Raw genomic sequence first — 24,697 nt, forward strand, 5'->3', positions numbered from 1 at the left:
ACTATTGATTTTGCGAAACTTCGCTTTCTTTTAAGCCAAAGAAAACATGACAGCAGAAACTTTCGGAAAGTTCTCATTTTAGATAGAGTATATTTACAACAAAGTGGGCTGCACGTGCACCTTTGCATCTCGCCTAAATCCGGCTCTGGAGCCAACTGAAGTTGCGCATAGTGTTGTAAATTAAAATATATATATATATATAAAACGTTCGAATTTTTCAGAAATGTACGTCTTTTTTTAATAAAAAACATTGCTTCTCGTTTTTTTAAATTACTATTTTTTCAAATAGTCATTTGTAATGCATCTTACGTCTATTTCAGTATGAAGTATTTTTATGTACATGTAATCACCGTAAAATGCAACATAAATTAAACGCTAGATACTGATATGCTACAAATATTTTACAATTTATATAAATAGCATACCTACTAACAATTCGGGTTTCAGCAGTTTTCATCAATATCAACTAAGAGATAAAAGTAGAAATGAAATTTTGTTTTTCGTGAGAGCAAGCCTTTAATAAGTACGAAAATAATGTCACGAACAGTATAACTTGTCTAAAGGTAAAAACTAACACTAATTTCTCTACTAGTGTTTTTCTAAATATCATATATAAATAATTTGTCGACTAGATATATATTATATGCAGAGCCGGCTCTACCATATGTGCAACACGTGCGTTTGCATGGAGCGGCAACTTTGGAGGGTCCGGCAAAATCTGTCGTAAGTATATTATTTAAATGAAATATTTCTTGTTGGAAACAGACTTTATGATGATGGTAGTTACATTTGCTAAGCTGACCTATTTGAATACTACATTCATAAATTATGTTTGTCGCATTAGTTTAAGGTCACATGGACAATGCTAAAGCAAAAGGTCAAATAAATCCGAGCAAAAATTTCTTGATTGTTGTTAGTTGCAAGAATTCTCGAATAGTAGCGAATATCTGTTCCATTTAGTTAGTTATCACAGTTTTGATTTGACAGCTAGTCTTGTTTTTGTCAGAAACAAGTTCCTTATCATTGAAGATAGAAAGAAGATTTTTTTTAAAAAATGTTAGAAGATGTAGAAGAAAAATCAAGAAATAAAGATAAAAGAGCTAGTTGCACTGGAATTGCAAACTGATATGTTGAGATTGAAGCTCGATATTGAATTCTATAAAAAGGATTACCATCTTTCCTTTGCAGGTGCGTTTCCTTTGTCTCTCACTAACATTACAGATTAATATTCAAAGAAAAAAACAATCACAAGGAGATTGTAATTTTAGTAAGTATTTAAGCCTTTCTGAGTGCGACTTCACTTACCTCCCCCCCCCCTTCGTTGTTCATGCTGGAGTACCATGCTTAAAATCATTACTTTTAAGATATGTTCTTTCTGGAGAAAGGGAGAGGCGGCAAATTATGCCATTGCACGGGGCGACAAATTGCCTAGAGCCGGCCCTGATGATATATATATATATATATATATATATATATATATATATATATATATATATATATATATATATATATATATATATATATATATATATATACAAGACATGAATATAGGATGACACAATTTGAAGTAATGCAGGGTGTTTTGAAAATTAATATTAGGGTTTTGAAACTTTGTAGTATCTATTACAATTTTAAATATTATATCAAATAAAAGAGCAACTCAAACAGTTTTGTACGCATGCATGCATATGCATTGTTTCTTGTGTCTGCCGTTAGAAAGGCAAGTAGCGAGACTAGAGAGCAGAAAGCTTTTTGTGTTCTAATAAAGACTGAATCTGTAGTTACAGTGCAATTGTCTGTGTGAAGAATATTAAGGAAACGCTTGCAACTACGCCCTTATTGTTTGCAGTTGCTACAGGTCTAAAGCCTACAGACCACGGTTTACGTGCCAATTTCGCAAGTGAAATATTGCTGCATATAACAATTTTCTGGATCGTGTCGTCTTCAGTGATAAATCGACGTTTCACTTAATGTGAACACTCATAACGTTCGCATCTGGCGGTCAGCAAATGCTCAGGAGATGCTACAGTTGAAACGAGACTCACCTAAAGTGAATGTTTTGTGCCATATGGCGGAAAGTTTATGGCCTTTCTCGCCTATCGATTTGATGTGTGCCGTGTGACGAATGAATCTCATAGCGAACACTTGTAGAAAAGACTGTTTGAGGTGCTCTTTTACTTGATGTATTGTTTATAACTGTACGTAAAATGTAATAAGCACTACGAAGACTTAAAACCCCAATATTCATTTTGAAACACCGTGCATTTCTCATCAAAAGCGTTCCCTTATAAAGTTATTGTTTACAACAACGATATTATTATTAGTCGAGACTATAACTACAACAACACGGGTTAGTAGTAAAAAAAAAAAAAAAAAAAAAAAAAAAAAAAAAAAAAATGTAATCAAATGTACACTAGGTGGCCAAAGTGGCACACACAGGTGTGTCACTTTTTTAATCCGCTCCTGTATGGACACTAGTTAAGATATCGGGACATTATTTTTGCCAAATATGATTGGACCATAGTTCATCATAATAATTTCTTTTTCTTCTGGGTGTCGAATTTCCTTCTCAAATTTCACCCTAGTCAATACTTAGAGAATTTTCGAATTTCCTTTACTTCTTTTTTCCTTGTAGCTTCCTTCGTTGTAGAGAGAGACCTCCTTAAGACTTGGCAGGTAAATACCTCGGATGGATATCTAATTGTTGACATCAATTGGACGGGCCTGCGCGCAGTGTTGCCAATTAGCGAAATTAAAATTTCCCTAAATGTGGGCAAAAAATTTGAAATTTTTGTTTATAAATCCGTCCGAGTGCAAGTGAACTTACGCCAGTCGAACATTTGTCCTCACTTAACGAACGCGGGCACAGATCGTTACAATGGAGTAATTAGGGGGGCGTACGAAAAATTCGTATTTAGGTTCTAACTCTTGATTTTTCTAGTTTTTCCCTACTTTTCTGTTTACTATAATATATTTTTGGTAATTAGAAGCTTTGTTCCTTAAATATCGCCATGATACTTGTAGGATATATTAGTGGTGTACCAATGTTTAATTTAAGATAGTTTGCGTCTGTCTGGTAACAGTGTTGCTAGCTACAGAAAATTTTAATTCCAGACTTTAGGGGGAAAATTTGGGAAAATCACCTGTTTTGTCTCTATTATTTCCCTATTGTTGGCTACATCGGAACAAACGTACCAGTAACTGAAAGTCTCGTCTTTGCTATACACAACGCAATATAGAAAGTTTTAATAAGATAATTAGGGGAAGTACACTTGAGGTTTATAATAAACCATGTTCTGTAAATGATAAGAAAATGGTGAATTTCTGAGGTAGAATGAGATTTTTTTTTCTTAAATTCATGTTTACTTTGTTAGATATCGCCATGATACTTGTAGGATATATTCTTCGAATACCAAGATTTATTTTCAGATAGTTGTCGTCTGTCTGATGGCAGTGTTTCCAGCCAAAACAATTAATTCCCGATTTTAGGTAAAAAATTCGGAAAATTTCCTTTTCCCCTCTATTATTTCCCTTTTGCTGGCTACATTGAAACAAATGTACCACTACCTGAAAGCTTCCTCTTTGGCCTACAGAACGCACCATAAAAAGATTTAATAGGATAATTAGAGAAGCTGTACCCCCGGCCTCTCTGCTGACTTGCGTCTCGGGCGTAAAAAGTGTCAAAATTTCATGTGTATGATGATAGAGATTTTTTTCTTTCCCTCTTTGAAAGGAAGCCAGTGACTTTAGGATTGTACCTTGTCAACACACCAAATATTTTTTTTAGGTGGCTTGAACCCATATGGCAGCAGTGGTGCTAGATATAAAAAATTTTGAAATTCGGTTAGGGATTTTTTGTAAATTTTGACCGCTACATTTCCCTCAATAATTTCCCACCCATTGGTACACTGCAATGCAACTTGCACCAAAAAATAGCCACATCCATTTTCTAAAAAAAAACAAGGCCTTAACCATGTCAATCGAATGAATGGTTTATGAGCAATAAGTCACTAACTGAAAATGTAGGAAAACGCCAAAAATGACCTGGGTCCGAAAGGAATAATCACACAATTTTGCTCGTATAGGTACAAAAAAACAAACGATTTGTAAGTTATGAGGGCTTCGACTCAAGTTCTGTTGATTATTTCAATAATCTGCAACATAAATCAATAAATAATGGTTGCCAGAAAAAAAACAGACATTAAAAAAAAACACGAAAAAGAACGGTTTTGATTGAAAAAAAAACTTCACCAAAAAAAACGTTTTTTTACAACACTAGTTGTGCACGAGACGAGATGTAGATTTTTTAAAAATTTTAAGACGAAACTAAAGAAAACACGACAATTCTCGTCTCATTTTCGAGACGAAAAATTGAGAAACTCTCATGGCCAGGGGTAAAAGTGAAGGGAAACGTTGGGTACGTCGTTTTTACACTCCCAGAAAATATTTACGACGTCCTTCTACATTCTATATATGACAATAGGCAAAGATAGGCACGGGGAACGGCGTGACGTCATGCATCCCCCTACCTTTTCAGATACACTTTTGCCCCTGCTCATGGGGGACACTAGATCATTCAAGTCTTAGATCTTAAATATTCTTTTAGTATTACATGAGTTTAGAGTAAAAGACTATAATTTGATAAGGTGATTATGAATACAATAAACGTGTTTGTATCAGTGTTTAAATTTACACATATCGCTGCATAAGATATGCCAATTATGAATATGTTTAAACGTATATCTTGCAATGTAATACATTTATTGTGCTTTATTTACACATAATTTAACAGCACCTCGATTCATAGTGCTATTCAAATATTTTCCTTCTTGTAAATAGATTAGAAATAATGAAGTTCGGAAGTTAAACCCTCGCCATACGCCATTACATCATTCGGCCGTGTGCATCAACGAAGCTCAGAGGTACATTCATGTAAACAAGTTCATAATTGTACTTTCTAACTTGAATGTAGTTCACGGACTTTTGTCACACCATTGAAAAATTTAAGTTCAATACATTTGGTTCAGTTCTGTAGACGAATCAAGATCAACAAATTTAAAATCCGAAAATTGGCCGGTCAAGGTTGTCTAGTTCACCCACCATTAGATCAAGACAACGTTGAACGTAGCTCAACAGTTGAAGTTCGTTGTGCACATGGCCGTTAAGAAGGGATGGACAAAACCGTTTTTTTTGTAAAAACCGGAAACCGGTTTGTAGAAAAACCGAAAATCGAAAAACCGACATTTCGGTTTTCTCCAAAAACCGCTTCGTTTTTTCACCGAAACCAGTTTCGGTTTCCTCCCAAACCGGTTCGTTGTGAAAACTTTTGGAAAACACATAAAACTATTTCTGTGGAAACGGATTCGGTTTCAGAAAACGAAACACTATTCTGGTCAGAAATAGAACAAATTAAAAAAAAACGGAACCGGTTTTGAAGAAAACTGAAACCGAATCCGGTGAAAAACCGAACTGGTTTTGAAAAACACCGATAACCGGTTTTTGAAAATTTTCAAAAACCGGTTTCGGTTTTTCTACAAGCCGAAAAACCGGTTTTTGTGCCCACCACTATCGTTAAGTAGTGATTTTAAGTTTAAACTATCTATGGCATACTATTTAACTGTCAAAGTGCTTAAAACATTTGTGATAATCACCTGTTTCTTTTTATTAAGGTAATTCTTTCCATGTTAAAAAAGTAAGACAGCCTGCTACGTGAATTATTATTTTTTTTACTATAACATCTTTGTCCAATATTTGACTAATTGTAAACGGTACCAGTAACGTCAATGCGTTGGGAGATTTAAGGAGCGACATCAGGGGAACCGTTAGTTATAGAGAGATGATATTTTGCAATTTTTTCAATCTTGAGCCCTCTATCCCTTTGATTTACCAGTTGTGATGGTATTACGATCTTGCTTTGATAACCCTCCACCCTTTGATTTGTCAGTTGTGTACTTGTCCTGTATACCTGGGTACCTGTTACCAAATAGTTCAGAGTCAAAAAGTGATGCATTAATCAACGTTTTTGAAATTGCCATCAAGTCATAATTGTTTGATAATACATCACAAAAGAAATCATTCCTTTTACCATGTAAACTATGATAAACTATGAGAATTTTGATAACAGTTTTTGAGTATCTGAATGTACTGTTGTTTTGAATGACTCACTTGGATTAGCTAAAGATAACTTACCAGTTTTATCGCATTGTCCTCTATATCTTGACCTCAGGTTGATCTATTCCTGGATAAGGGGAGGGAATAGAAGAATCATTTCCTTGTCGCTGCTAGGGTTCACGATGATTGTCAGCCACTCCGACCTAAATACGCGTTCGACTGGATTCTTAGCTTTCCCTTTCACTGCCTTTCAGTTCAGGAAGGGTATATCTTTTTCCATCTACATATACGTAACATAACTGAATGCTCGCATATTTACTCTGCTTACGTCCATCCAACATAGACTGAAAGTAGTTGAGAACAAGATCCTGAGACGAATATTCGGACCCAAGAGGAACGGGAATGGGGAATGGCGGAAACTTCATAACGAGGAACTACATCATTTATATGGTTTACCCAACATTGTTAGGGTCGTCAAGTCTAGGAGGCTTAGATGGGAGGGTCATGTAGCTAGAATGGAAGAAAGTAGAGACGCTTTCAAAGTCTTGACTGGAAGACCAATCGGAAAACGACCATTAGGAAGACCTAGGCGCAGATGGGAGGACAATATTAAGATGGATCTCGCAGAGATTGGAATACAAAGTAGAAACTGGATGCAGTTAGCTAAGGATAGAAGTCAGTGGAGAGCTTTTGTGAACGCGGCATTGAACCTCCGGGTTCCATGGCCATAGAGTTAGTTTTTTTAGTTAGTTAGTTTTTACGTCCATCCATTAAATATTTCAAATATACCCTAATGACAAAATAAACTCCCATGTATTGGCTTCCAAGAAAAAAAGTATACCACTATATAGGGTTACTCATGACACTAAATTACAAATAATGTTCTGATTCACTTCAACCATAGGTTAGTGGGAAACATGGAAATTTTAAAACTTTTCTCTCCCTTGGGAGAGAAGTTTTATACTTTGATAGGGTCTCTTCTTTGCATCTAGACAATCTATCCTTGGTCTTCCTCTTCTTGGCTTTCCTTTTGCTTTTCCCTCTATCAACACGGCGATCCCAATCGGTGTGCCGAATAAGATGGCCAAGCATGCTGTTTCTTCTTTTTCTATCATCTTCATTATTTGTCGTCCTTCATTTGCGTCCTTTAGTACGTCTTCATTCCTTTTCCTTTCGGTCCATGACATACGCAGCATTCTGCGCCAACACCACATTTCAAATGCTTCCAGCTGGACATTTCAGCTTTTATCAATGTCCACGTTCCTGGTCCGTAAAGCGCCACGCTTCATACCAGGGTCTTAATAAATTGTTTTCGAATGTCCAATGACACATTTCTTGATGTTAGCAGTTCTTTTTTTCTTTTTATTGAATGCTTTCGAAAATAGCTCAGGCTCAACAAATAATGTCAATCTTTTCATATGCTTCGGGCTCATCTCTTTCTCTCTGTCTCTTTCTTTTCTTTTCTTTTCTTTCTTTCTTTCTTTTTTTTTTTGAATAATAGAAAACCCTGTTTGTACCTGAATATCTCAATGAACTATTGTTGTATTTGTAGCAATCTCTTTAAATTATTGCATCTTCTTCCATGTTTTTTTTATTTTTTTTTTATGGAATGTTAAGAATAAACTTATTGAAAGTTAATCTGCAAAATAAACACATTCTCTGTTGTGTTTGGGGGTTTGGATGTTAAGAAGAAAGGTGGCGAATAAAAGAATAGAAAGTTCCAGAAACTGACAAATCGACTACTTTAAAATATCATCTAATTTGTAGTTCTTTAATTGGAATTGAATGTTAGTATGACTGCGTGCTGTTCTAAATTCAAAACGTGGCAAGTCATTTGCTTATGAAAGTGCGATGTTCATACTTGGAGTTGGTGAAAAGATTAAAGGACGAAAATTTGAAATATAGGCGATTCGATGACCATATCAAAACATTGCAATTCAGGTCGGTATCCTACCATATAGATTTGAAGCGAATGCTAGACGCTATAAACCTGGAGCGCACCGAGAAATTTTGTTGTGAGGGGTAAAATTTTTCGGAGGGGGAGGGTCTCATACAACAATCTTCGGAGCTGTCTTCCTTGTCAAAACTTCTTACAGCGTATTTGTTGCTTTTGACACTCCCTGTCTCAACACAGTTCTGCGAAGAAGTCGTCTAGAAAATTTGAATTAATAATAATAACAATAAATATGTGATAAGCTCAATACGTCAGTAGTAATGGGGTGACCCTATCGAACTATTGATTATCCAATTTGGGGCCTCATGGACCATAGCGTTAATGCGAATGAATCAGGGATGCTTTGGCCCGGGATTGCGTCACCTATTGAAATTTTGCTAATGCTTATTCAGGGGCCATGCACGCTGGTGCGAATGAGTCAGAGGTACCTTGGGCCGGCTATGACGTCATTGAATTGGGATTTTTGGATTACAGGTTATGATGATTCATTAAAATAAAAACATATTCTTGATGATTTATTACGTTATGAATTAGTACAGGTTTATGAATGCTTTTTATTTTCGTTTCCTTTTATGGCATAAAATTTGGAGATTGTTATCCCTTTGATGAGATGGACTAACACTGGTGCAAATGAAATCTTTCGTTTTACGTCCCACGGTGACGATGAAAAAAATGAATGAATTGGTGGGCGAAAATTGGAGTATTTCGAGCATAATGTTGTCCACCAGAAAACTACTTTCGCGGGGTTTGAACAAGGGACCCCATACAGCAGAGGTGAACGCTCTACCACTGAGCCACCACGTCCCTTACTGGTGCGAATGAAGTAGAGGTATTTGGTTCGAGCTAATGTTTGTTTGACGTCGGGGTGACCCTATTTCACTTTTGATTATACAATTTGGGGCCCCATGGACCATAGCGTTAATGCGAATGAGTTAGACATGCTTTGATTTGGGATTGCGCCACCTATTGAAATTTTGCTTATGCTTACTCAGGGGCCAGGGACCACTCGGGGTACATAAGATTACCTTGGTTATCCAATTAGGGACCCATGCCCCATAGCGTTAGTGCGAATGAGTCAGAGGTAGTTTGGCCCGGGATTGCATTACCTATTGAAATTTTGTTTATGTTTACTCAGGGGCCAGGGAATGCATAGGATCATTTAGGACACATATGATCACCTTGATCCACGTGACGAGTGGGACCTTGTTCCCTTTGATGACTATAAAAATATCAATTTCGGAAGGTTTTTTTTAAACTTATCCTATTACTTTTGATAAGACATTTTCGTTATATAATAGAGTACAATAGTTTACTTTTTAAATTTGGGAGTCATCGTTCCCTATGATGAGTATTGATTTTGGAGCCTTATTACGTTATATGATTATATGGAGGTATACTTAAGATTATTTCCTTAAATTTGATAAGTACTTTGTGATCCATTTTCTTCCGCTTCAGGGTGAACATGGATACCTTACATGTGTTGATTACTACGTTATAGACATTGCAATCGTCCCGAGTTCGATTCTTGATGCTAGTATAGGAAATTATGAATTTAACGTCCCCTTGAGGCTAAGCGAAACGATGGTAAGAAATGATAGGACGAAACGGGGGAAATATGAACTTACTTGACTGAGGATTGAAGCAGAGACCTCACACATCAGAAATAAGCGCTGAACCACCCTGCCGCATTTAGAAGTTTATAATTTTCTGTGCGAGCAGTTTGCGTATGAAAAGAAGACGAGCAGATTTAAAAAGATTATATTACATTACACATTTCGGTGTGAGCAGTTCTCACACTAGGTTTATGTTTCATATAGAAAAGGAGATCTGTTTTCTTTTGAGTATTTGGCGAATGGTAAATATTTGGTCGATAATTGATCGATTTCGTCTAAATCCGCACTGATAATCTCCAATAATATCATCTGCGTATGGGGTCACTCTTGCTAATAGAATATTTGAAAGGATTTTATAGGATGTTGACATAAGAGAAATGTCTCGATAATTATTACAGTCAGTTTTGTCGCCTTTCTTGTGAGTTGGAACAATGATTGATTCTTTCCACTCTTGTGGCAATTCATCCTTGTTCCAGATAAGGAGAACGAGTTTGTGTATCTTGTTCCACAATTTTTCGCCTCCAGCTAAAATTAACTCAGTCGGAATTTCATCTACACCCGAAGATTTGTGTCTCTTTAATTTCTTTATAGCGGTTTCTACTTCTATTCGGTTGGGTTCTGGAATATACGGTTCTGCGGTGTGTATCTCTTTTTCTCCACGCACACTAGCTTTCGGTTGCGTGTTAAGCAAATCGTCAAAGAAATCTTTCCATCTATTTAAGATGCTATCCGAGTCAGTGAGAACTGTACCGTCAGCTTTCTTTAATATATAAACACGAGGTTGATAGCCTTTCTTAAATTCGTTGATCCCCTTATACATGTCCCGTATGTTTTTATTTTTACTATTATCTTCAAGTTCCTTAATTTTAGCTTTCAGAAAAACGCGTTTCTTTGTTCTAAAAGTTTTGGAAGTTTCCCGCCTGATATCTGCGAAATTGTGTGTAGTCATTTCATTCGGATTTTGTAGCCATCGTAATGTTGCCTGTTTTCTCTTCTCTGCTGGTTTTATGCATTCCTGGTCGAACCATTGTTTGTTCCTACGTATTTCCGCGTAGGGCTGTTCCAAGAACAGGTTAACCAGTTTCGGTTCGGTTTGTAGTTTAAACCGAATCAATCGGTTTGGACTTCAAACCGGTCCGGTTCGGTTCGGTTTGGGAACGGTTCGGTTCTGAGCATTAAAAAAACTCCCACCCGGTCAGGCATTGTGGTACTAGGTACGGTCTGATAAGAATTATCAACGATTCATGCCCACACATTCACAGAACACCGTTCCTGATGGGCACGAGTTGACATTCCATATGGGTTTGCCTTAGACCACAAATGTTGAGTTTGAGTGTTCATCACTCCATCATGGAAAAACATAGCTTTATCTTTGAAGAGAATACGAGACATGAAGGGAGATATATTAGCACGGTTCGCGTAGCCACTGGGCAAACTCCCGCCTACGTGGATGGCGTGTAATGCATGCATTCTTTGGACATGGAAAGAGAACATCTGATTTTCGTGAAGCATGTTCCAAACCTGCCGATGATGGGTGTTAATTTCAGCAGCTATTACCCATGTGCTGGTGGACGGTTTTCTCTAATCTCAAGCAAGAATTTCCTCCTCAAAAGCCACAGTCCATACGGTTCTGTTTCGTACAGTATTGAGCCTGTGTGTTTCCAGCAATCCTGTTTCTTGGAATCTTCGATATACATTGGAAAACGTTGCGTGGTTTGGAATTCTAAGATTAGGAAATTGTTGTCTGTACAGCCGTTATGCCACACGGCCATTACCGTCCGCTTTCTCGTATGTCAGATCAATGTCTGCCAATTCCTCAAGTTTGTACTCCTCCATTACCTCTGTAATCACAGCAATTGGCCGTATGGTGATGAAATAAAGCGAAATTAAAGTGGAAAATGGTAGATGTTTCCTCGCCATTGTGTTCACTGTCCTGAATCGAAGATAGCGAGATTGCAACTTAGTGCAACTCTTCTGTCAGAGAATGATATTTATGCGTACGATTAGCAGATGTACGAAACCTACATCATGACGGAGAAAATACCACACCCAGAGCCGTAGTTACAGAAGGGGGGGAGCTTGTAGCAAGAGGGCGCCGAACAACCAATAAGAAAAAAGAAGTGTTGAAAATGAGTAAACGATGTGGTGCCCCGTAAAAGTATTGGCGCCCTATTAAATCCATATTGTTGTCGGTTTGCAAAGAAATAGATTTGTTAAAAAAATTCTAACAAATCTATTTCTTCTAAACGTTTCAGTAAGACTCACAAGAAGTGTTTACTTATTACTCACAGAAAGTTATTATATATGATTTATTAATAACGATGTGATATACAAGGTGCCGAGTATTGACTTATATTGTACGTAGGAGCGTTTTCAAAATCAGAAACTGTCAAAGTCTGAAATATGTGTTCGGCGTTTTGATAATGATGAGTGTGGTTAGTTAATCACGCTTTTCTTATAATATTAATCACGATTATGAGAATGAAAGTATGAAAAATGAGAGAAATGAAGACTCACATGCAAGCTGCTATTTGAGCGGGAATAATAAAAGTGAAGGTAAACAAGGGGAATAATAACATTTTCGAATTTGAAGCAGTTATAGAATAGGAGCTTAACAGATCAGAACTTAACCCAAGGATTTCATCTTTTTTAAAGACTGATCACTACCAGTGATTTTTTTTTATTCCGTTGATATATGAAATGCTTCTAATCTGAAGGAATTTATTGGGATCATTTCTCCATCAAATACTTGTATTGCCAGGATTTTTTTGTGCATAGCCTACATGGTATCTAGTTGTGTGATATTTTTATCTATCTACATACATACAAAAGATATACAAACATATATATACTGCAATGAGTACTTTCAGGCTCTTTGCTATTTTATTCTTTTATTATACACAAATCTGCTAACTGGTCGTATGTTAGAAGTGAGTTAAAGATTCAATTCAGTTCCACTTGGACACAGCTGAATTCGCTTTGACGGAGTTCGCTTAAGTTTTGGTTAGCCAATAGTAAACGAGACGACGTTTCAAATCCTTTGGACAGTTTAGTTTGTCAAAGTTCTACCGACAGTTCTGAACGGTACGATTCGGTTCGGTTTGAGAACGGTTCGGTTCGGTTTGGTTAATCGTTCCAAACCGGTTTAAGTGGCAAACCGAAACCGCGATTTACGTTTTCAGGAACCGTCCACCCCTAGTTCCGCGTGTCCCAATTTTTCTTCCGCTGAAATTTTAATGCTATCTCTAATTTCAATCCAGATATCCTCAACACTAGTGCTCTCCGAATCTTCTAAAGCCAAGAATTTATTCGAAACTTCAATATGGTATTTCTCTCTTACCTGTCTCTCTTCTAATTTCTTTAAATTGAATCTCTCCGTTTTCGGACAATGAATATTTCCTTTATTCAACGATAATCTCTCTCGTATTATTGCTGCTACCAGGTAGTGGTCAGTGTCACAATCAGCCCCTCTAAACTATTTATTTATTTAAAGAAGAAAATTAATATATTGGATGTATCCAATATATTAAAGAATATTCATAAAAAATACATAAGCATATTAAATTATAAAATAACAATATACAAAATATTAATGAAATAAAATAAAAGAATAGAAAAATAACTGCTACAGAAATTAACAAGTAAATTTTCTACTTACAAGTGCTATTACTTCTCTAAAGGAAATCGGACTTCCTGATTCCCTTTATTGGTAGAGTTTAACGTACCCGGTATTCAGAGATGACAGGACTTCGGACTTCCAGAAGTCATGTCTACCTCACAGTGTCGGGTAACTTAATTCAATGCACTTATTGCGATTTTTTTTTTTTTGTATTTTTTATGCAAAGAATAAAAAAGAAAATGGCTCACATAAGCAAATGCTTGTGTGTGAGCCTGATTCTCGTGTTTTATTTATTTTCTTATCGTAACATATGAGGTTTATTCTTACTTTTAACTAACAATAGTTTTTTTAAACACTTTTTAATTCTTTTAACCATTGTAAAATTAACCTTTTATATGTTTTGAAATTACTTTCTTCTTTGATTCGGAGTGGGAGTTCATTATAGATCTTCGATGCTCTGTAATATGTTTGGTGTTGAGTTATAGATTTAGTCGTTGCTCTAATTTCTAAATTTTTGTTTGCCACATTTCTGGTTATATACGCATGTTTTATTACTTCCCAATTGTTTCTGTTCTTTTTAACATATATTAATACCTTCTGCAAATATAATTTTGAAAGTGGTAATACTGAGAATTGGTCATAGATTCTATCTAGTCTACTCTCAAGTCCCTTTTTTAAACATATTCTTACAATATTATTTTGCTGAACAATCAGAGGTTTTAATTGAGTAGGGTAAGCAGCTCCCCAAATTAATATACCATATGTAAGTATACTATTTACAAGAGCATAATATACAGTTCGTAATATTTTTATGCTTACAATGTTTCGTAATTGAACAAATTTATATAATAATTTTCTTAGTATCGTGGCGATATGTGTAATATGAGAAGACCATTTTAGATGCTTGTCAATAAATATACCTAAGTATTTTACTTTATTTTCACTAATAAGAGGACTACAGTTACATTTTTCAATATTTTGACAATGATGCAATTTAAGTGACATGTTTTCTGGCTGTCCTGTTAAAGTTGGTGAAAACGTTATATACCTGGTTTTTTCAGCATTTAATACTAACTGATTATTATCAAGCCATTGTTTTACTTTCTTCATTTCTGCTTCAGTTTTTTTAAATACATCTGTCCATGTTTTACCAGTAAATATAAGTGAGGTGTCATCAGCAAATGATTGTATATGCCCGTCCATTTTTAAATTACACAAATCATTTATATAAATTAAAAATAATATTGGGCCTAATACAGTTCCTTGAGGGACTCCTTGTTTTACATATAAATAATTGCTTTGAAAATTACCTATTTGGACGGCCTGTTTTCTGTCTTTCAAATAACTGTTAAACCAAGATAGCGATATACCCCTTATTCCACATCTTTCTAGTTTATTTAAGAGAATTTTGTGTGATATTGTGTCGAATGCTTTAGCTAGGTCTAGGAAAACTGCAATTACTTTTTCAGCTTTATCAACATTTTTACAAACAATCTCTGTTAAATTATATACTGCATCTGATGTACTTTTACCTTTTTGAAATCCATATTGATTTGAAGAAAAGAATTTATTTTGTTCAAGAAAATTAACTAATCTTCTCTTCATACATTTTTCTAACAGTTTAGCACAGTTACTGAGGATTGATATAGGTCTATAGTTATTAGGATCAACCTTTGATCCTTTTTTATATATAGGTTTTATTACAGCAGTCTTGAAATCATCGGACATCAATTATGCTAGATTGCCTTCTTCTATCTACTAAAACGTGATCAATTTGATTATGTGTTTTCCCGTCTGGTGATGTCCAAGTGTATTTATGAACGTCGCGATGTGGGAATTTTGTACTCTTCACGATTAGGTTTTTGGATGTTGCAATGTTCACGAGTCTAGCACCGTTGTCATTACTTTCCTTATGCAGACTTTCGTTCCCTATAATCGGTTTGCAAATATCCTCTCGTCCTACCTTCGCATTGAAATCCCCTAATAGAATTTTCATATGGTATTGCGGAAGTTGGTAAAATATCCGTTGCACTTCTTCGTAAAAACTGTCTTTTATATCGTCATCCTTATCTTCAGTTGGGGCATGTACATTTAAAACAATAATATCACACCATCGTCCCTTAAGAGTAATAAAAGAAACTGTCAGTAACAAATTCAACCCGTCTGTCAGTAACAAATTCAACCCGTTTAATTGCTGGTAGTATACGTTTATGAACGAAAAACCCTTTTCCTAACTGGTGATTTTAATTTCCTTCCCCGTAAAAGAACGTAAAATTCCGGAATTCACAGATCCGTTTCCTTCCCACCTAACTTCCTGAACTCCTAATAGCCTACATCCATCCTGTATTTGTCTAACTTATTCGTTACGGATTTTAACGCGCCTGCCCTATAAAGACTTCTAATATTCCATGTTTCAAATCTCATGTCCATTTTCTTTTGCTGAGGTCGTGCCAAGTTATCAGTCCTTGTCCGAGGCTTTTGTGAATATTTCTGAACAAGTTCCTTTTTTCTTTTTTCCTTTTTTTTTTTTTTTTTTTTTTTTAAGGATGAGGGTGTTAACCTTACCCAAACCCCCAAGCTGGAGGACCACTCCTAGTCGTCTGTCCGCGACTGCTTATTCAGTATATTCGCAGCTAACCTCTATATCTAGAGGCCTTCTTCTCGATCCGCAACCTGAGGAGGGTTAATTACAAACCTTTAAAATAATCAAAGCTAACAACCGGGACAACAGAATAGGTTCTACACTGCCGTACTGTAGATATTTTAAAAGTTTTATCATTCATTATGCTTTTAGCACCTCAGTAAAACAGTATCTATGATGATTTTTTTTTTCGTGTTTGCACCTCATTGTTGGCCTTTGTTTCGGGTTATCCGCGATTTTCGCTATCAGTGGTGCCCTTGGCACCTAATTCCGAAGATAATCAGGGCTTTACTGTATTGATGAGGGTGGAGGGTAGTTTCTTGCAGGATGAGGGTGAGGGGATATAGAATGTAGTTACACTTGTGACGAGAAGGGGAAGAAATCAACCATATCCAGAATCAATGTTGACCACCACAGAACAGAAATGGTAGAGTTCAAGAAACGATTTCTTCAAATGAATTCAGCATTTCAAGAACAGGTTATTACTTCACTCTTATGTCTCTGGTGAAACCGAAAGTTGCAGAAATTTGCTACCATTTTGTATTTGAATATTGATCTCCAATGGCGCAAATATCTTCAACATTGGGGGGCGGAGGGGGGTAAGACCGTTCCCACAATTTTTTAAAGCTATGTTCAAAATATTTATGAAGTTTTAAAACAATGTTGTGGAGGATCAGGGGAGCAGAGCTGTCTTCAACATTGGGAGGCGGGCAGATTTGAATCTTATTCTGGGGAAGGGGGAGTGACGAGACTCATATTACGGTAGATGAATCTGATTTCTGAGGTGAACCTGTTGTATATTGTATATCAGGGAATATAGATGAAGTGGCACTCGAACAGAAATAATCTTTCTCCCCCAAAAAAAAACACATTTCAAATCGGATTATTGGGGGGACAGTATCCCCAGTTCCAAGATTAAGGGGTACATGTCCCCCTCATCCCCCCAGGGATTTGCTCCAATTTTGATCTCCATATATCATAAATGGTAGGAAATAGGCAGGAAAAAACTTTTCAGTATTTATTCAGGGTTCCAAAAATGTTGTTGATCGAAATTTAGCGCTCCTTTTCATCGCTCAAAGCTATATGAAACGTCAATATACAATTGAAAGGGGGATTCGAAGCACCATAATATATTGAAAATTCAATGCTTTGCAATCAGGAATAGATTAACAAAGGCGCCTGAGCTAGCCCCTAGATAAGCCACAAAAGCTACCAAGAATGTTTCATTTTCATTTCTATCCTTGTATTCAAAGCGAAAATGGTAGAAATGTATAGGGTTGCCATAATTTTTTGATCCAAAATACGGACAAGCCTTAAAATGGTACGACCCATCAAAGATACGGTGCCCAAATGCAGAACAAATATTTTAAATTTCTTACCTAAAAATCACCTTTTTAGGTTATCACACAATTGTTTGCTGTAATATTTAAAACATGATTGGAAACTAACATATTTTATAATTTCTTTTTCATTAACACATATATAATAAATCATGCCATTATATTACATATATTGGAATCTAAACAAAAGAACCCTAGAATAGAAAAATGAGACATTTTTAAAAAACATAACCTATTTTATTAATGATAACTAAAATACAAGTTACATGATGGAAACACAATTCTTTTCGCCTGAGATTTTAGCGATTTCCGACTCGAAAGCTTGCGGGCAACTCCAAAATCTGTTAAATACGGACTTTTCGTATTTCATGCTTTGTACGATACGGACACGGGCCAAAAAATACGAACAGTCCGTACAAAATACGGACGTATGGCAACCCTAGAAATGTATGATTTCTGGGTTTTAACAGCTTGAAAGATAAAGCTGATAGCTTGAAAGATAAAGCAGGCCCTAGCCAGCCCAAAAATGTAAGGAGGGCCCGACCCAACCATATTATAGTTCGTTTGCAACTCTACTGTGAAAATTTTAGGGGGGCTAGTGAAAATTTATGGGGGCCCGGCCCCCCTAGCCCCCAATGGATACGAGCCTAAGAGAAAGTACTTAGAGTGGAGTGTATGTTTTCCTTTAATAACAAAATGATTTTATTATCTCAAGAATAAGTTCTATTTAAGGCTGATCTTTCTAGGGAAACAAAAGCTGTACAAACCTCCTTCAGTTTCTGGCGTCAATTGTGGGTAGAGATGCAAGGGCTCGGAAAAAAACCGGCTTTTTTGGAAAAAAACTCGGTTTTTTCTGCTTTGCTTTTTTGCTTGGGAAATTTTGGGCTTTTTTCAAAATTTTGCTTTAAATCGATAAAGCAGACTTTGTTTCGCTTCTCTATAACACAGAAAGTCATTTAATTAGTGGTTGATGCCGATAATAATATAAAACCTCGAAAGTAAACCACGAATTTCGAAAAGATATTTTAAACAATTTTACTTCAACATTTTTACATTATGAATTCCAAAGGATTAACCAATGTATATAATAAACACATTTTAACCTCCTATATACAAAAGTAAGCAGAGTTGGCAAGAACCATGGTTGTTTCTGAAAATGCCAAAAACCCGTTTTGGGGGGGCAGTTTAAACCAGGCTTTTTTGGGGTTTAAACCAGGTTTTTTGATTTAGATATTTTGCTTTATGTATTTATATTACATATTCACAGAAATAAGTTTCTTTCGCCTTGGTGTTATTATTCAACAACGGGGTTATGCTGGAAGAGGTCCCATAAGCTTAAAGAAGTCCGGTCAGTAAATTTCTTAAATTGAGAAACTCCCGCCCTAGCCATCGGGAAAATCCCGTCATTCTTTTAAATGTAAAACAATAACGGGAAAATCCTGTAAAATTTAATTAGCATGTAAAATTTAAAGGTCAACGTATTATAATCAGTACGCTAAAACTGAGTGACACACAATCATATTCAACGTCTTACGAATAAAATCAGAAAAATAAACACACTGCTGAACAAGACTGCACTTATTTAATATAAAAACACATTTACACGTGACGTTTCGATCTTCTATTCAAGATCCTCATCAAACGTGAGTGTACGTCTGATGAGGATCTTGGATAGAAGATCGAAACGTCACGTGTAAATGTGTTTTTATATTAAATAAGTGCAGTCTTTTTCAGCAGTGTGTTTATTTTTCTAAAACTGAGGTATTAAATTACAAATTTAGTATGTAGGTATCATTGAAAGTCCAATCCAAGCTAATGTTGGAAGCTAAGTAGGCAATCGATAAATTTTACCAATTTTAATCAATATATTTAAGCAACCTTTGCTTCTTTATAAAACAACAGGCATGCAAAAATATATAATTTGGTTTCGTTTTGTATGTTTAGGCTTAACATCCTTACGTAATACCGAGGTTATCAAGGAGAAGACTTTCGCTTAAAGTGACATCCGAAAGAGTACTTGGTTTACACATGAAAGAAGGGTTGTGGTTCGACCGAGAATTGAACATGGGACACCTTGATTAAAAGGTGAAAAGGAAATAAGACTAATGCAGATGGTTTGACATGTGAAACGTCACCATGAAGTTCACACGATTCGCATTTTTGTTCTTTTAATTTTTTTTTAGTTTAAACCAGTTAAAAAAAAAAAAAAACAGCTGGTGTAAACGAGCCAACCCTAAGAGTAAAAACTTCTTTCAAAAAATACACAAATAACTAGCAAAATTGTATGTAGTATTTTTACTTCAAAATATTCCATACCCTCTTTTTGAAACAAAATAAAATTAAAATAAAACATAAGAGAAATACTTAGATTTGTATGATACAATTAAAGGCTGCACATGGTTCTGTATATTCTTGAAATTCTACAGTCAAGTTTTTTATAACCACCATCAACGGCGCCCATCAGGGGGGTTAAGGGGGCGCTTGCCCCCCCTAGAGGAAAATGTACTTCAGAATATTGAAAATCCAATAGGATTTTTACATTAGTTACAGCAAAATTTGAAACTATTTTTGAAACGTCGCTTATACTTGCCCCTCCTTGGAAACCACAACATGGGCGCCCTTGACCACCATCACAGTTTACCCAGTCCTCAAGTTTTCTGAATTTTTAACAAGAGGGATTCAACATATCATTACGGAACAAAAAAAAAAAAAAAAAAAAAAAAAAAGACTACGGAATATATTTAAGTTAAGCTAAATACAACTGCACAACAAACGTGACTGAGTGGTTGGCTTTTGCGCTTCTATCGGGAAGTCCGGGATTCAACCCAGCATTCGACCATTCTGACAAAGCCTTCCTTCATTCCATCTGAGAATGTAGAAATAGTGCGTGTACTGGCCGACTAGGAGTGTAGGAGTTGGCCAACTTCCTTTCTTATTGTTTTTAAATCGTTATTATTACTAATTACCAGCAGTGACGGTTTTGCGAAGGTTAGAGGATCGGTCTTTCGGACTGAAGCCTGTTCTCCAAAGTTGTGGAATGTCTAAAACGAACGAAATATTTATTAGTTATGCCTTTACTCATAAACTTTAAGCTCCCGTCAAATAAAAATTACGAATGTTTAGAAAAACTAAACATTAGTAGTAAGAAAACCCCTCCCAAAACACTTTTTTAAATTCGCCACTGATTCTCAGTATAAAATGATCTTCAAGGTTGTATCCGGAAGATTATTGCTAAACATATAAACGAAACGAAATATTTGTTATGCCTGTACTCATCAACTTCAAGCTGCTCCCAAATAAAATTAGGACTTTTTAGAAAACGAAACAATCAGAGAAACCCCTCCCAAAGTACTTTTCTAAATCCGCTATTGATTATTTGTATAAATTGGTATTCAAGGTTGTATCTGGAAAATTATTGCTAAATCATTGCACAACTACAGTATAACAGAAGTGTGGAAATACGGTTTGACGGACATATTGAAAAACGTATGCTTTGACGGATATATAGAAAAACGTATGTTTAACTTTCGTGCTAGAAGCTGGAGTACTAAGCTCTTAGAAATGAAACACGGATGACAAACTAAAATGATCTAGAGAAGGAAAAAAATGTCGATAACTCAAAAGTTAAAATAAAGTTAAATAATCTGTAAAATTGCCCTCAAATACAACATTCTTCATGTTAGCTTTAATTCGTAAAATATGTGCTCCATCCATCTTGATGGTGAATTACAGAGCTAAATATGGCATTCAGGTCGTGGAAATCTTATCTAACTATAGAATATACTATAAGAAAGCTATTTGGATAGAAAAATCATGAAAACGAAAAAAGCCAAAATTTCCAAAATTCTCGGTTTTTTTTCAAAAAAGCCGGCTTTTTATGTGAAAAAAACTATCGATTCAAAAAAGCCGGCTTTTTTGCATCTCTAATTGTGGGTCCCCTTTCAGCAAAAGCTAAAATAAGCAACAAGTCTGTTTACTTTCTTATGGATTCAGCTTGATAAGAACACGTTTCATATCTTATCTTATACCACAAATAAAACTCGAAGTGACAGGGTTGCCACTTACGGTTTGAATATTGAGTTGAGTTGATTATAGTGTAGCGTCCCTTTCAGCAGCGGGGCTATATGAGACGTGGACCTACTAATTACCGTGGAATCCGAACCACCTGAGCTCCCACCGGGAATCGAACCCGGATCTCCCACGCCAAAAGCGCGTATGCTAACCGCTTAGCCACGAAAGAGCTCTGGTTTGAATATTGAATTTGAGAGTTGGGAAATCTATCTTAGTTTTGGCCCACTACTTGCTTATGACAAATAATGAAGCAAGTATACCAAAGCACGACACTTGTATAGTTTATGGTCAGATTAAATTTCATTCTTTTTTATTTTCTTCTTGTATCCATCTTTTCTAAGTGTTCTGCCCAGGCACGTACGCAGTTTTTTTCTGAGGGGGGGTGAAAGTTTTTTGGGTGGAAGGATTCAAATTCAATGTGACGATAAATTATATTAAAATTTTTAAATCATCCCTACAATTAGAGTAAAATCTACACAAAGTCTACAGAAAAGTCGGGATTTTGGGGGCCTGAGACACCCTGAATCCAACCTCCATGTATATACATCCCTGATTCTACTATAAGATAGCTTCTATACCTTACGTATTAAGATTACGTAAAGTAATTCCGTAAGGTAATTCCAGTTCATAAAAACGGAAACGTTGAAGAACTAAATAACTATAGACCTATATCAATTTTGCCTGTGCTCTCAAAAATAATTGAAGAAAGCGTAAAATTTAGATTAGAAAATTACTTAAAATCTGTCAATTTCTTTTACGAACACCAGTGTGGGTTTAGGGAAGCTTCCTCAACACAATCAGCAGTTTTAGACATCAGTGTTAAGATAGAAGAGGCTTTAGATAAAGAACAGGCATCAGCAGAATTGTTTATTGACCTTCGCAAAGCCTTTGATACAGTTAAACATGACATTCTGCTTAATAAACTTAGTAATTCAGGAATTAGAGGACTTGCATTGCAATGGTTTAAAAGTTATTTAAATGGACGAAAGCAATATGTTGAGGTAAACAGTTTCACAAGTGCAGAACAGACAATTACATGTAGGGTACCACAAGGTTCCTGTTTGGGGCCTCTCCTATTTTTAATATAAATAAATGATGTAGCAAATATCAAACTAAATGGTACGTTAGTATTATTTGTTGACGATATGTATGTATCATACACAGCTGAAAATAAAAATACATTAGACAATATAATACAGCAGGATCTAAAACAACTGCAGGATTGGTTGAATTGCAATAAACTTTCACTAAATGTAGAAAAAACCGTATATATAAGTTTCCACAAGAAAACAGATATACATGTAGACCATAATATAAATATTTATTTGCAAGGTTAACAAATAAGAAGAGTCATTGAAACTAAATACCTAGGAATAATAATTAATCAGCATCTTGAATGGGGACCACACATAAAATTTTTGTGTAAAAAAATCTTACCAATAATAGGGGTGCATAATAGATTTAGAAATATATTATCGCCGAACCTTAAAAAGTATCTACTATGCTTATGTACACTCTCATCTAACTTATATGAACATATTATGGGGACGTTCGAACAAAAGTGCACTGCATCCACCACAAATTTTGCAGAATAGGGCATTACGTACCCTCTACAATCTGCCAAGCTTAAACCCAAATGTAAATAATTATAGTACGTCTAAAGTATTACCAATAGATTATTTAGTTAAAGAATCAACTATGTATTATATGTTTAATGTTATGAATAATAATATACATCATAATATAATAGTAAAAAGAAATAGTCACTTTCATAATTATGAGACAAGACATAAAGAACAAATACATGCGGAAATCTTATTCTTCAAAAACGTACGGAACAGGAGGGGTTAAGAACTATCTCATAAAATCCTTCAATGAAATTCCAACTGAATACAAACATTTGAAATCAACATCTTTATTCAAAAAACGGATAAGAGAGCTATTATGGCAAAAACTAAGAATATGAAGTGTAATTATATAAGGAACAGCATTTGAAAAAAAGTAGCAAGTAAATGGAAGGATAAACTCAACAGATATTGCCTTGCTTTTATTCTTGTTTATGTATATTATGTATCAGCAATTTAATTTTGTATTTCAATATGTATAAGCAATGTAGTTGTATTGCCCCTTAAAGTGAGTCCAAGGCTCGTTGGGGCCTGGAGTCTGAAATAAATAAAAATAATAAATAAAAAAGATACATTATGATATTGTGTTCGTACATTTTTAGATCATAAACAGATATTTCAGTATCTTTTTAACTGTTAAATTCATTAGTATAAGTTACTAAACTTGTTGACTGGAATATAATTGCCAATAGTCTTGTAATTGTGAGATAATAGTTTGAAAAAGAACCAGAGGTAGCAAGCTTGTGATTGCTCAAGCTTTAGAGGCAAAACAAAAAAATGTTGCTGGACACTTTTCCTTGTTGAGATGACCACACAAATAGTTCACCAGAGGGCATTAGTAAAATTGAACAAAGCAAAAACAAATAGATTTTGCAAGGACATCTGACTGTCTTTGGTTTGGACAGTATAAAATAATCTTGTAATCAGCAGTGAAGTATCAGTAAGATAAGATGGCTTGCCGAGCTGAGATATCCGTTTTAGTTCTTGTGTTCGTTTCTGGAATATCTGTTCCACTTGAAAATAATGGGTCATCAAAGTTGCCTTCAGCACAAACGATAGGTAAGTTTTTGTAGCGCATTTGAATATTTCTTTTGTTAAGGGAATTATTCCACTTTGTAGGTAGACAGTGCTTATTTGTGGTCCTTCACACGGTCAAGCTCAAAGTTGTTACGTAAACGTTAGAGTAAGTAACCTGCACAATTATTAATATTTATAATTATGACTTTTTCTTATGAGCTCCCTCTTGGCTAAGCGGTTAGCGTACACGCCTTCGGGCTGGTGTGACCCGGGTTTGATTCCCGGCAGGAGCTCCTGTGGTTCGGATCCTACTTTAAGCTGTAGGTTCACGTCTCATATAGCCTCGCACCTGAAATGAATGCTAAAATCAATTTAAATATTCTATTTACTTTTGGTTAAAATAAGGTAAGATTAAATTAAATTAGGGTAATAGTATACATGAGAACCCCCAGATCTGCGTTTCTTCTGTGTTCTATTACCACTTCTACATGAAATACCATTAATTTTCTACGTAGTGCAATAGTAGGCCTAAGAAGTATCCATGTGCACAAGACATGCGATATGCGTTAACCCCCCCTCCCCCCACGCACAAATAGTCATAGATAAAGTACAAGGGCACTACACATGCAGATATAAAGTACAGGCACGTTCTTGTTTATTTCCGTATCAGTCGATAAATAAATAAAAGTCGCTTTGTTACCCCTTT

General features: G+C 35.5%; 1 protein-coding gene across 1 annotated transcript in view; it reads left to right on the plus strand.

The window, feature by feature from the left end:
- The first annotated feature begins 23,844 nt into the window (after positions 1-23,844).
- Positions 23,845-24,697, plus strand: part of LOC145694426 (uncharacterized) — a 38,757-nt gene continuing 37,904 nt past the window's right edge. Inside the window, exon 1 of the mRNA XM_081770632.1 lies at positions 23,845-24,033. Coding sequence (XP_081626758.1) covers positions 23,925-24,033 — 109 coding nt within the window. The 5' untranslated portion in view covers positions 23,845-23,924. The remainder of the gene's footprint in view (positions 24,034-24,697) is intronic.

This window comes from Thermobia domestica, chromosome 9 (genome assembly GCF_964235325.1).
Source record: "Thermobia domestica chromosome 9, izTheDome1.hap1.1, whole genome shotgun sequence".
NCBI classification, from domain to species: domain Eukaryota; kingdom Metazoa; phylum Arthropoda; class Insecta; order Zygentoma; family Lepismatidae; genus Thermobia; species Thermobia domestica.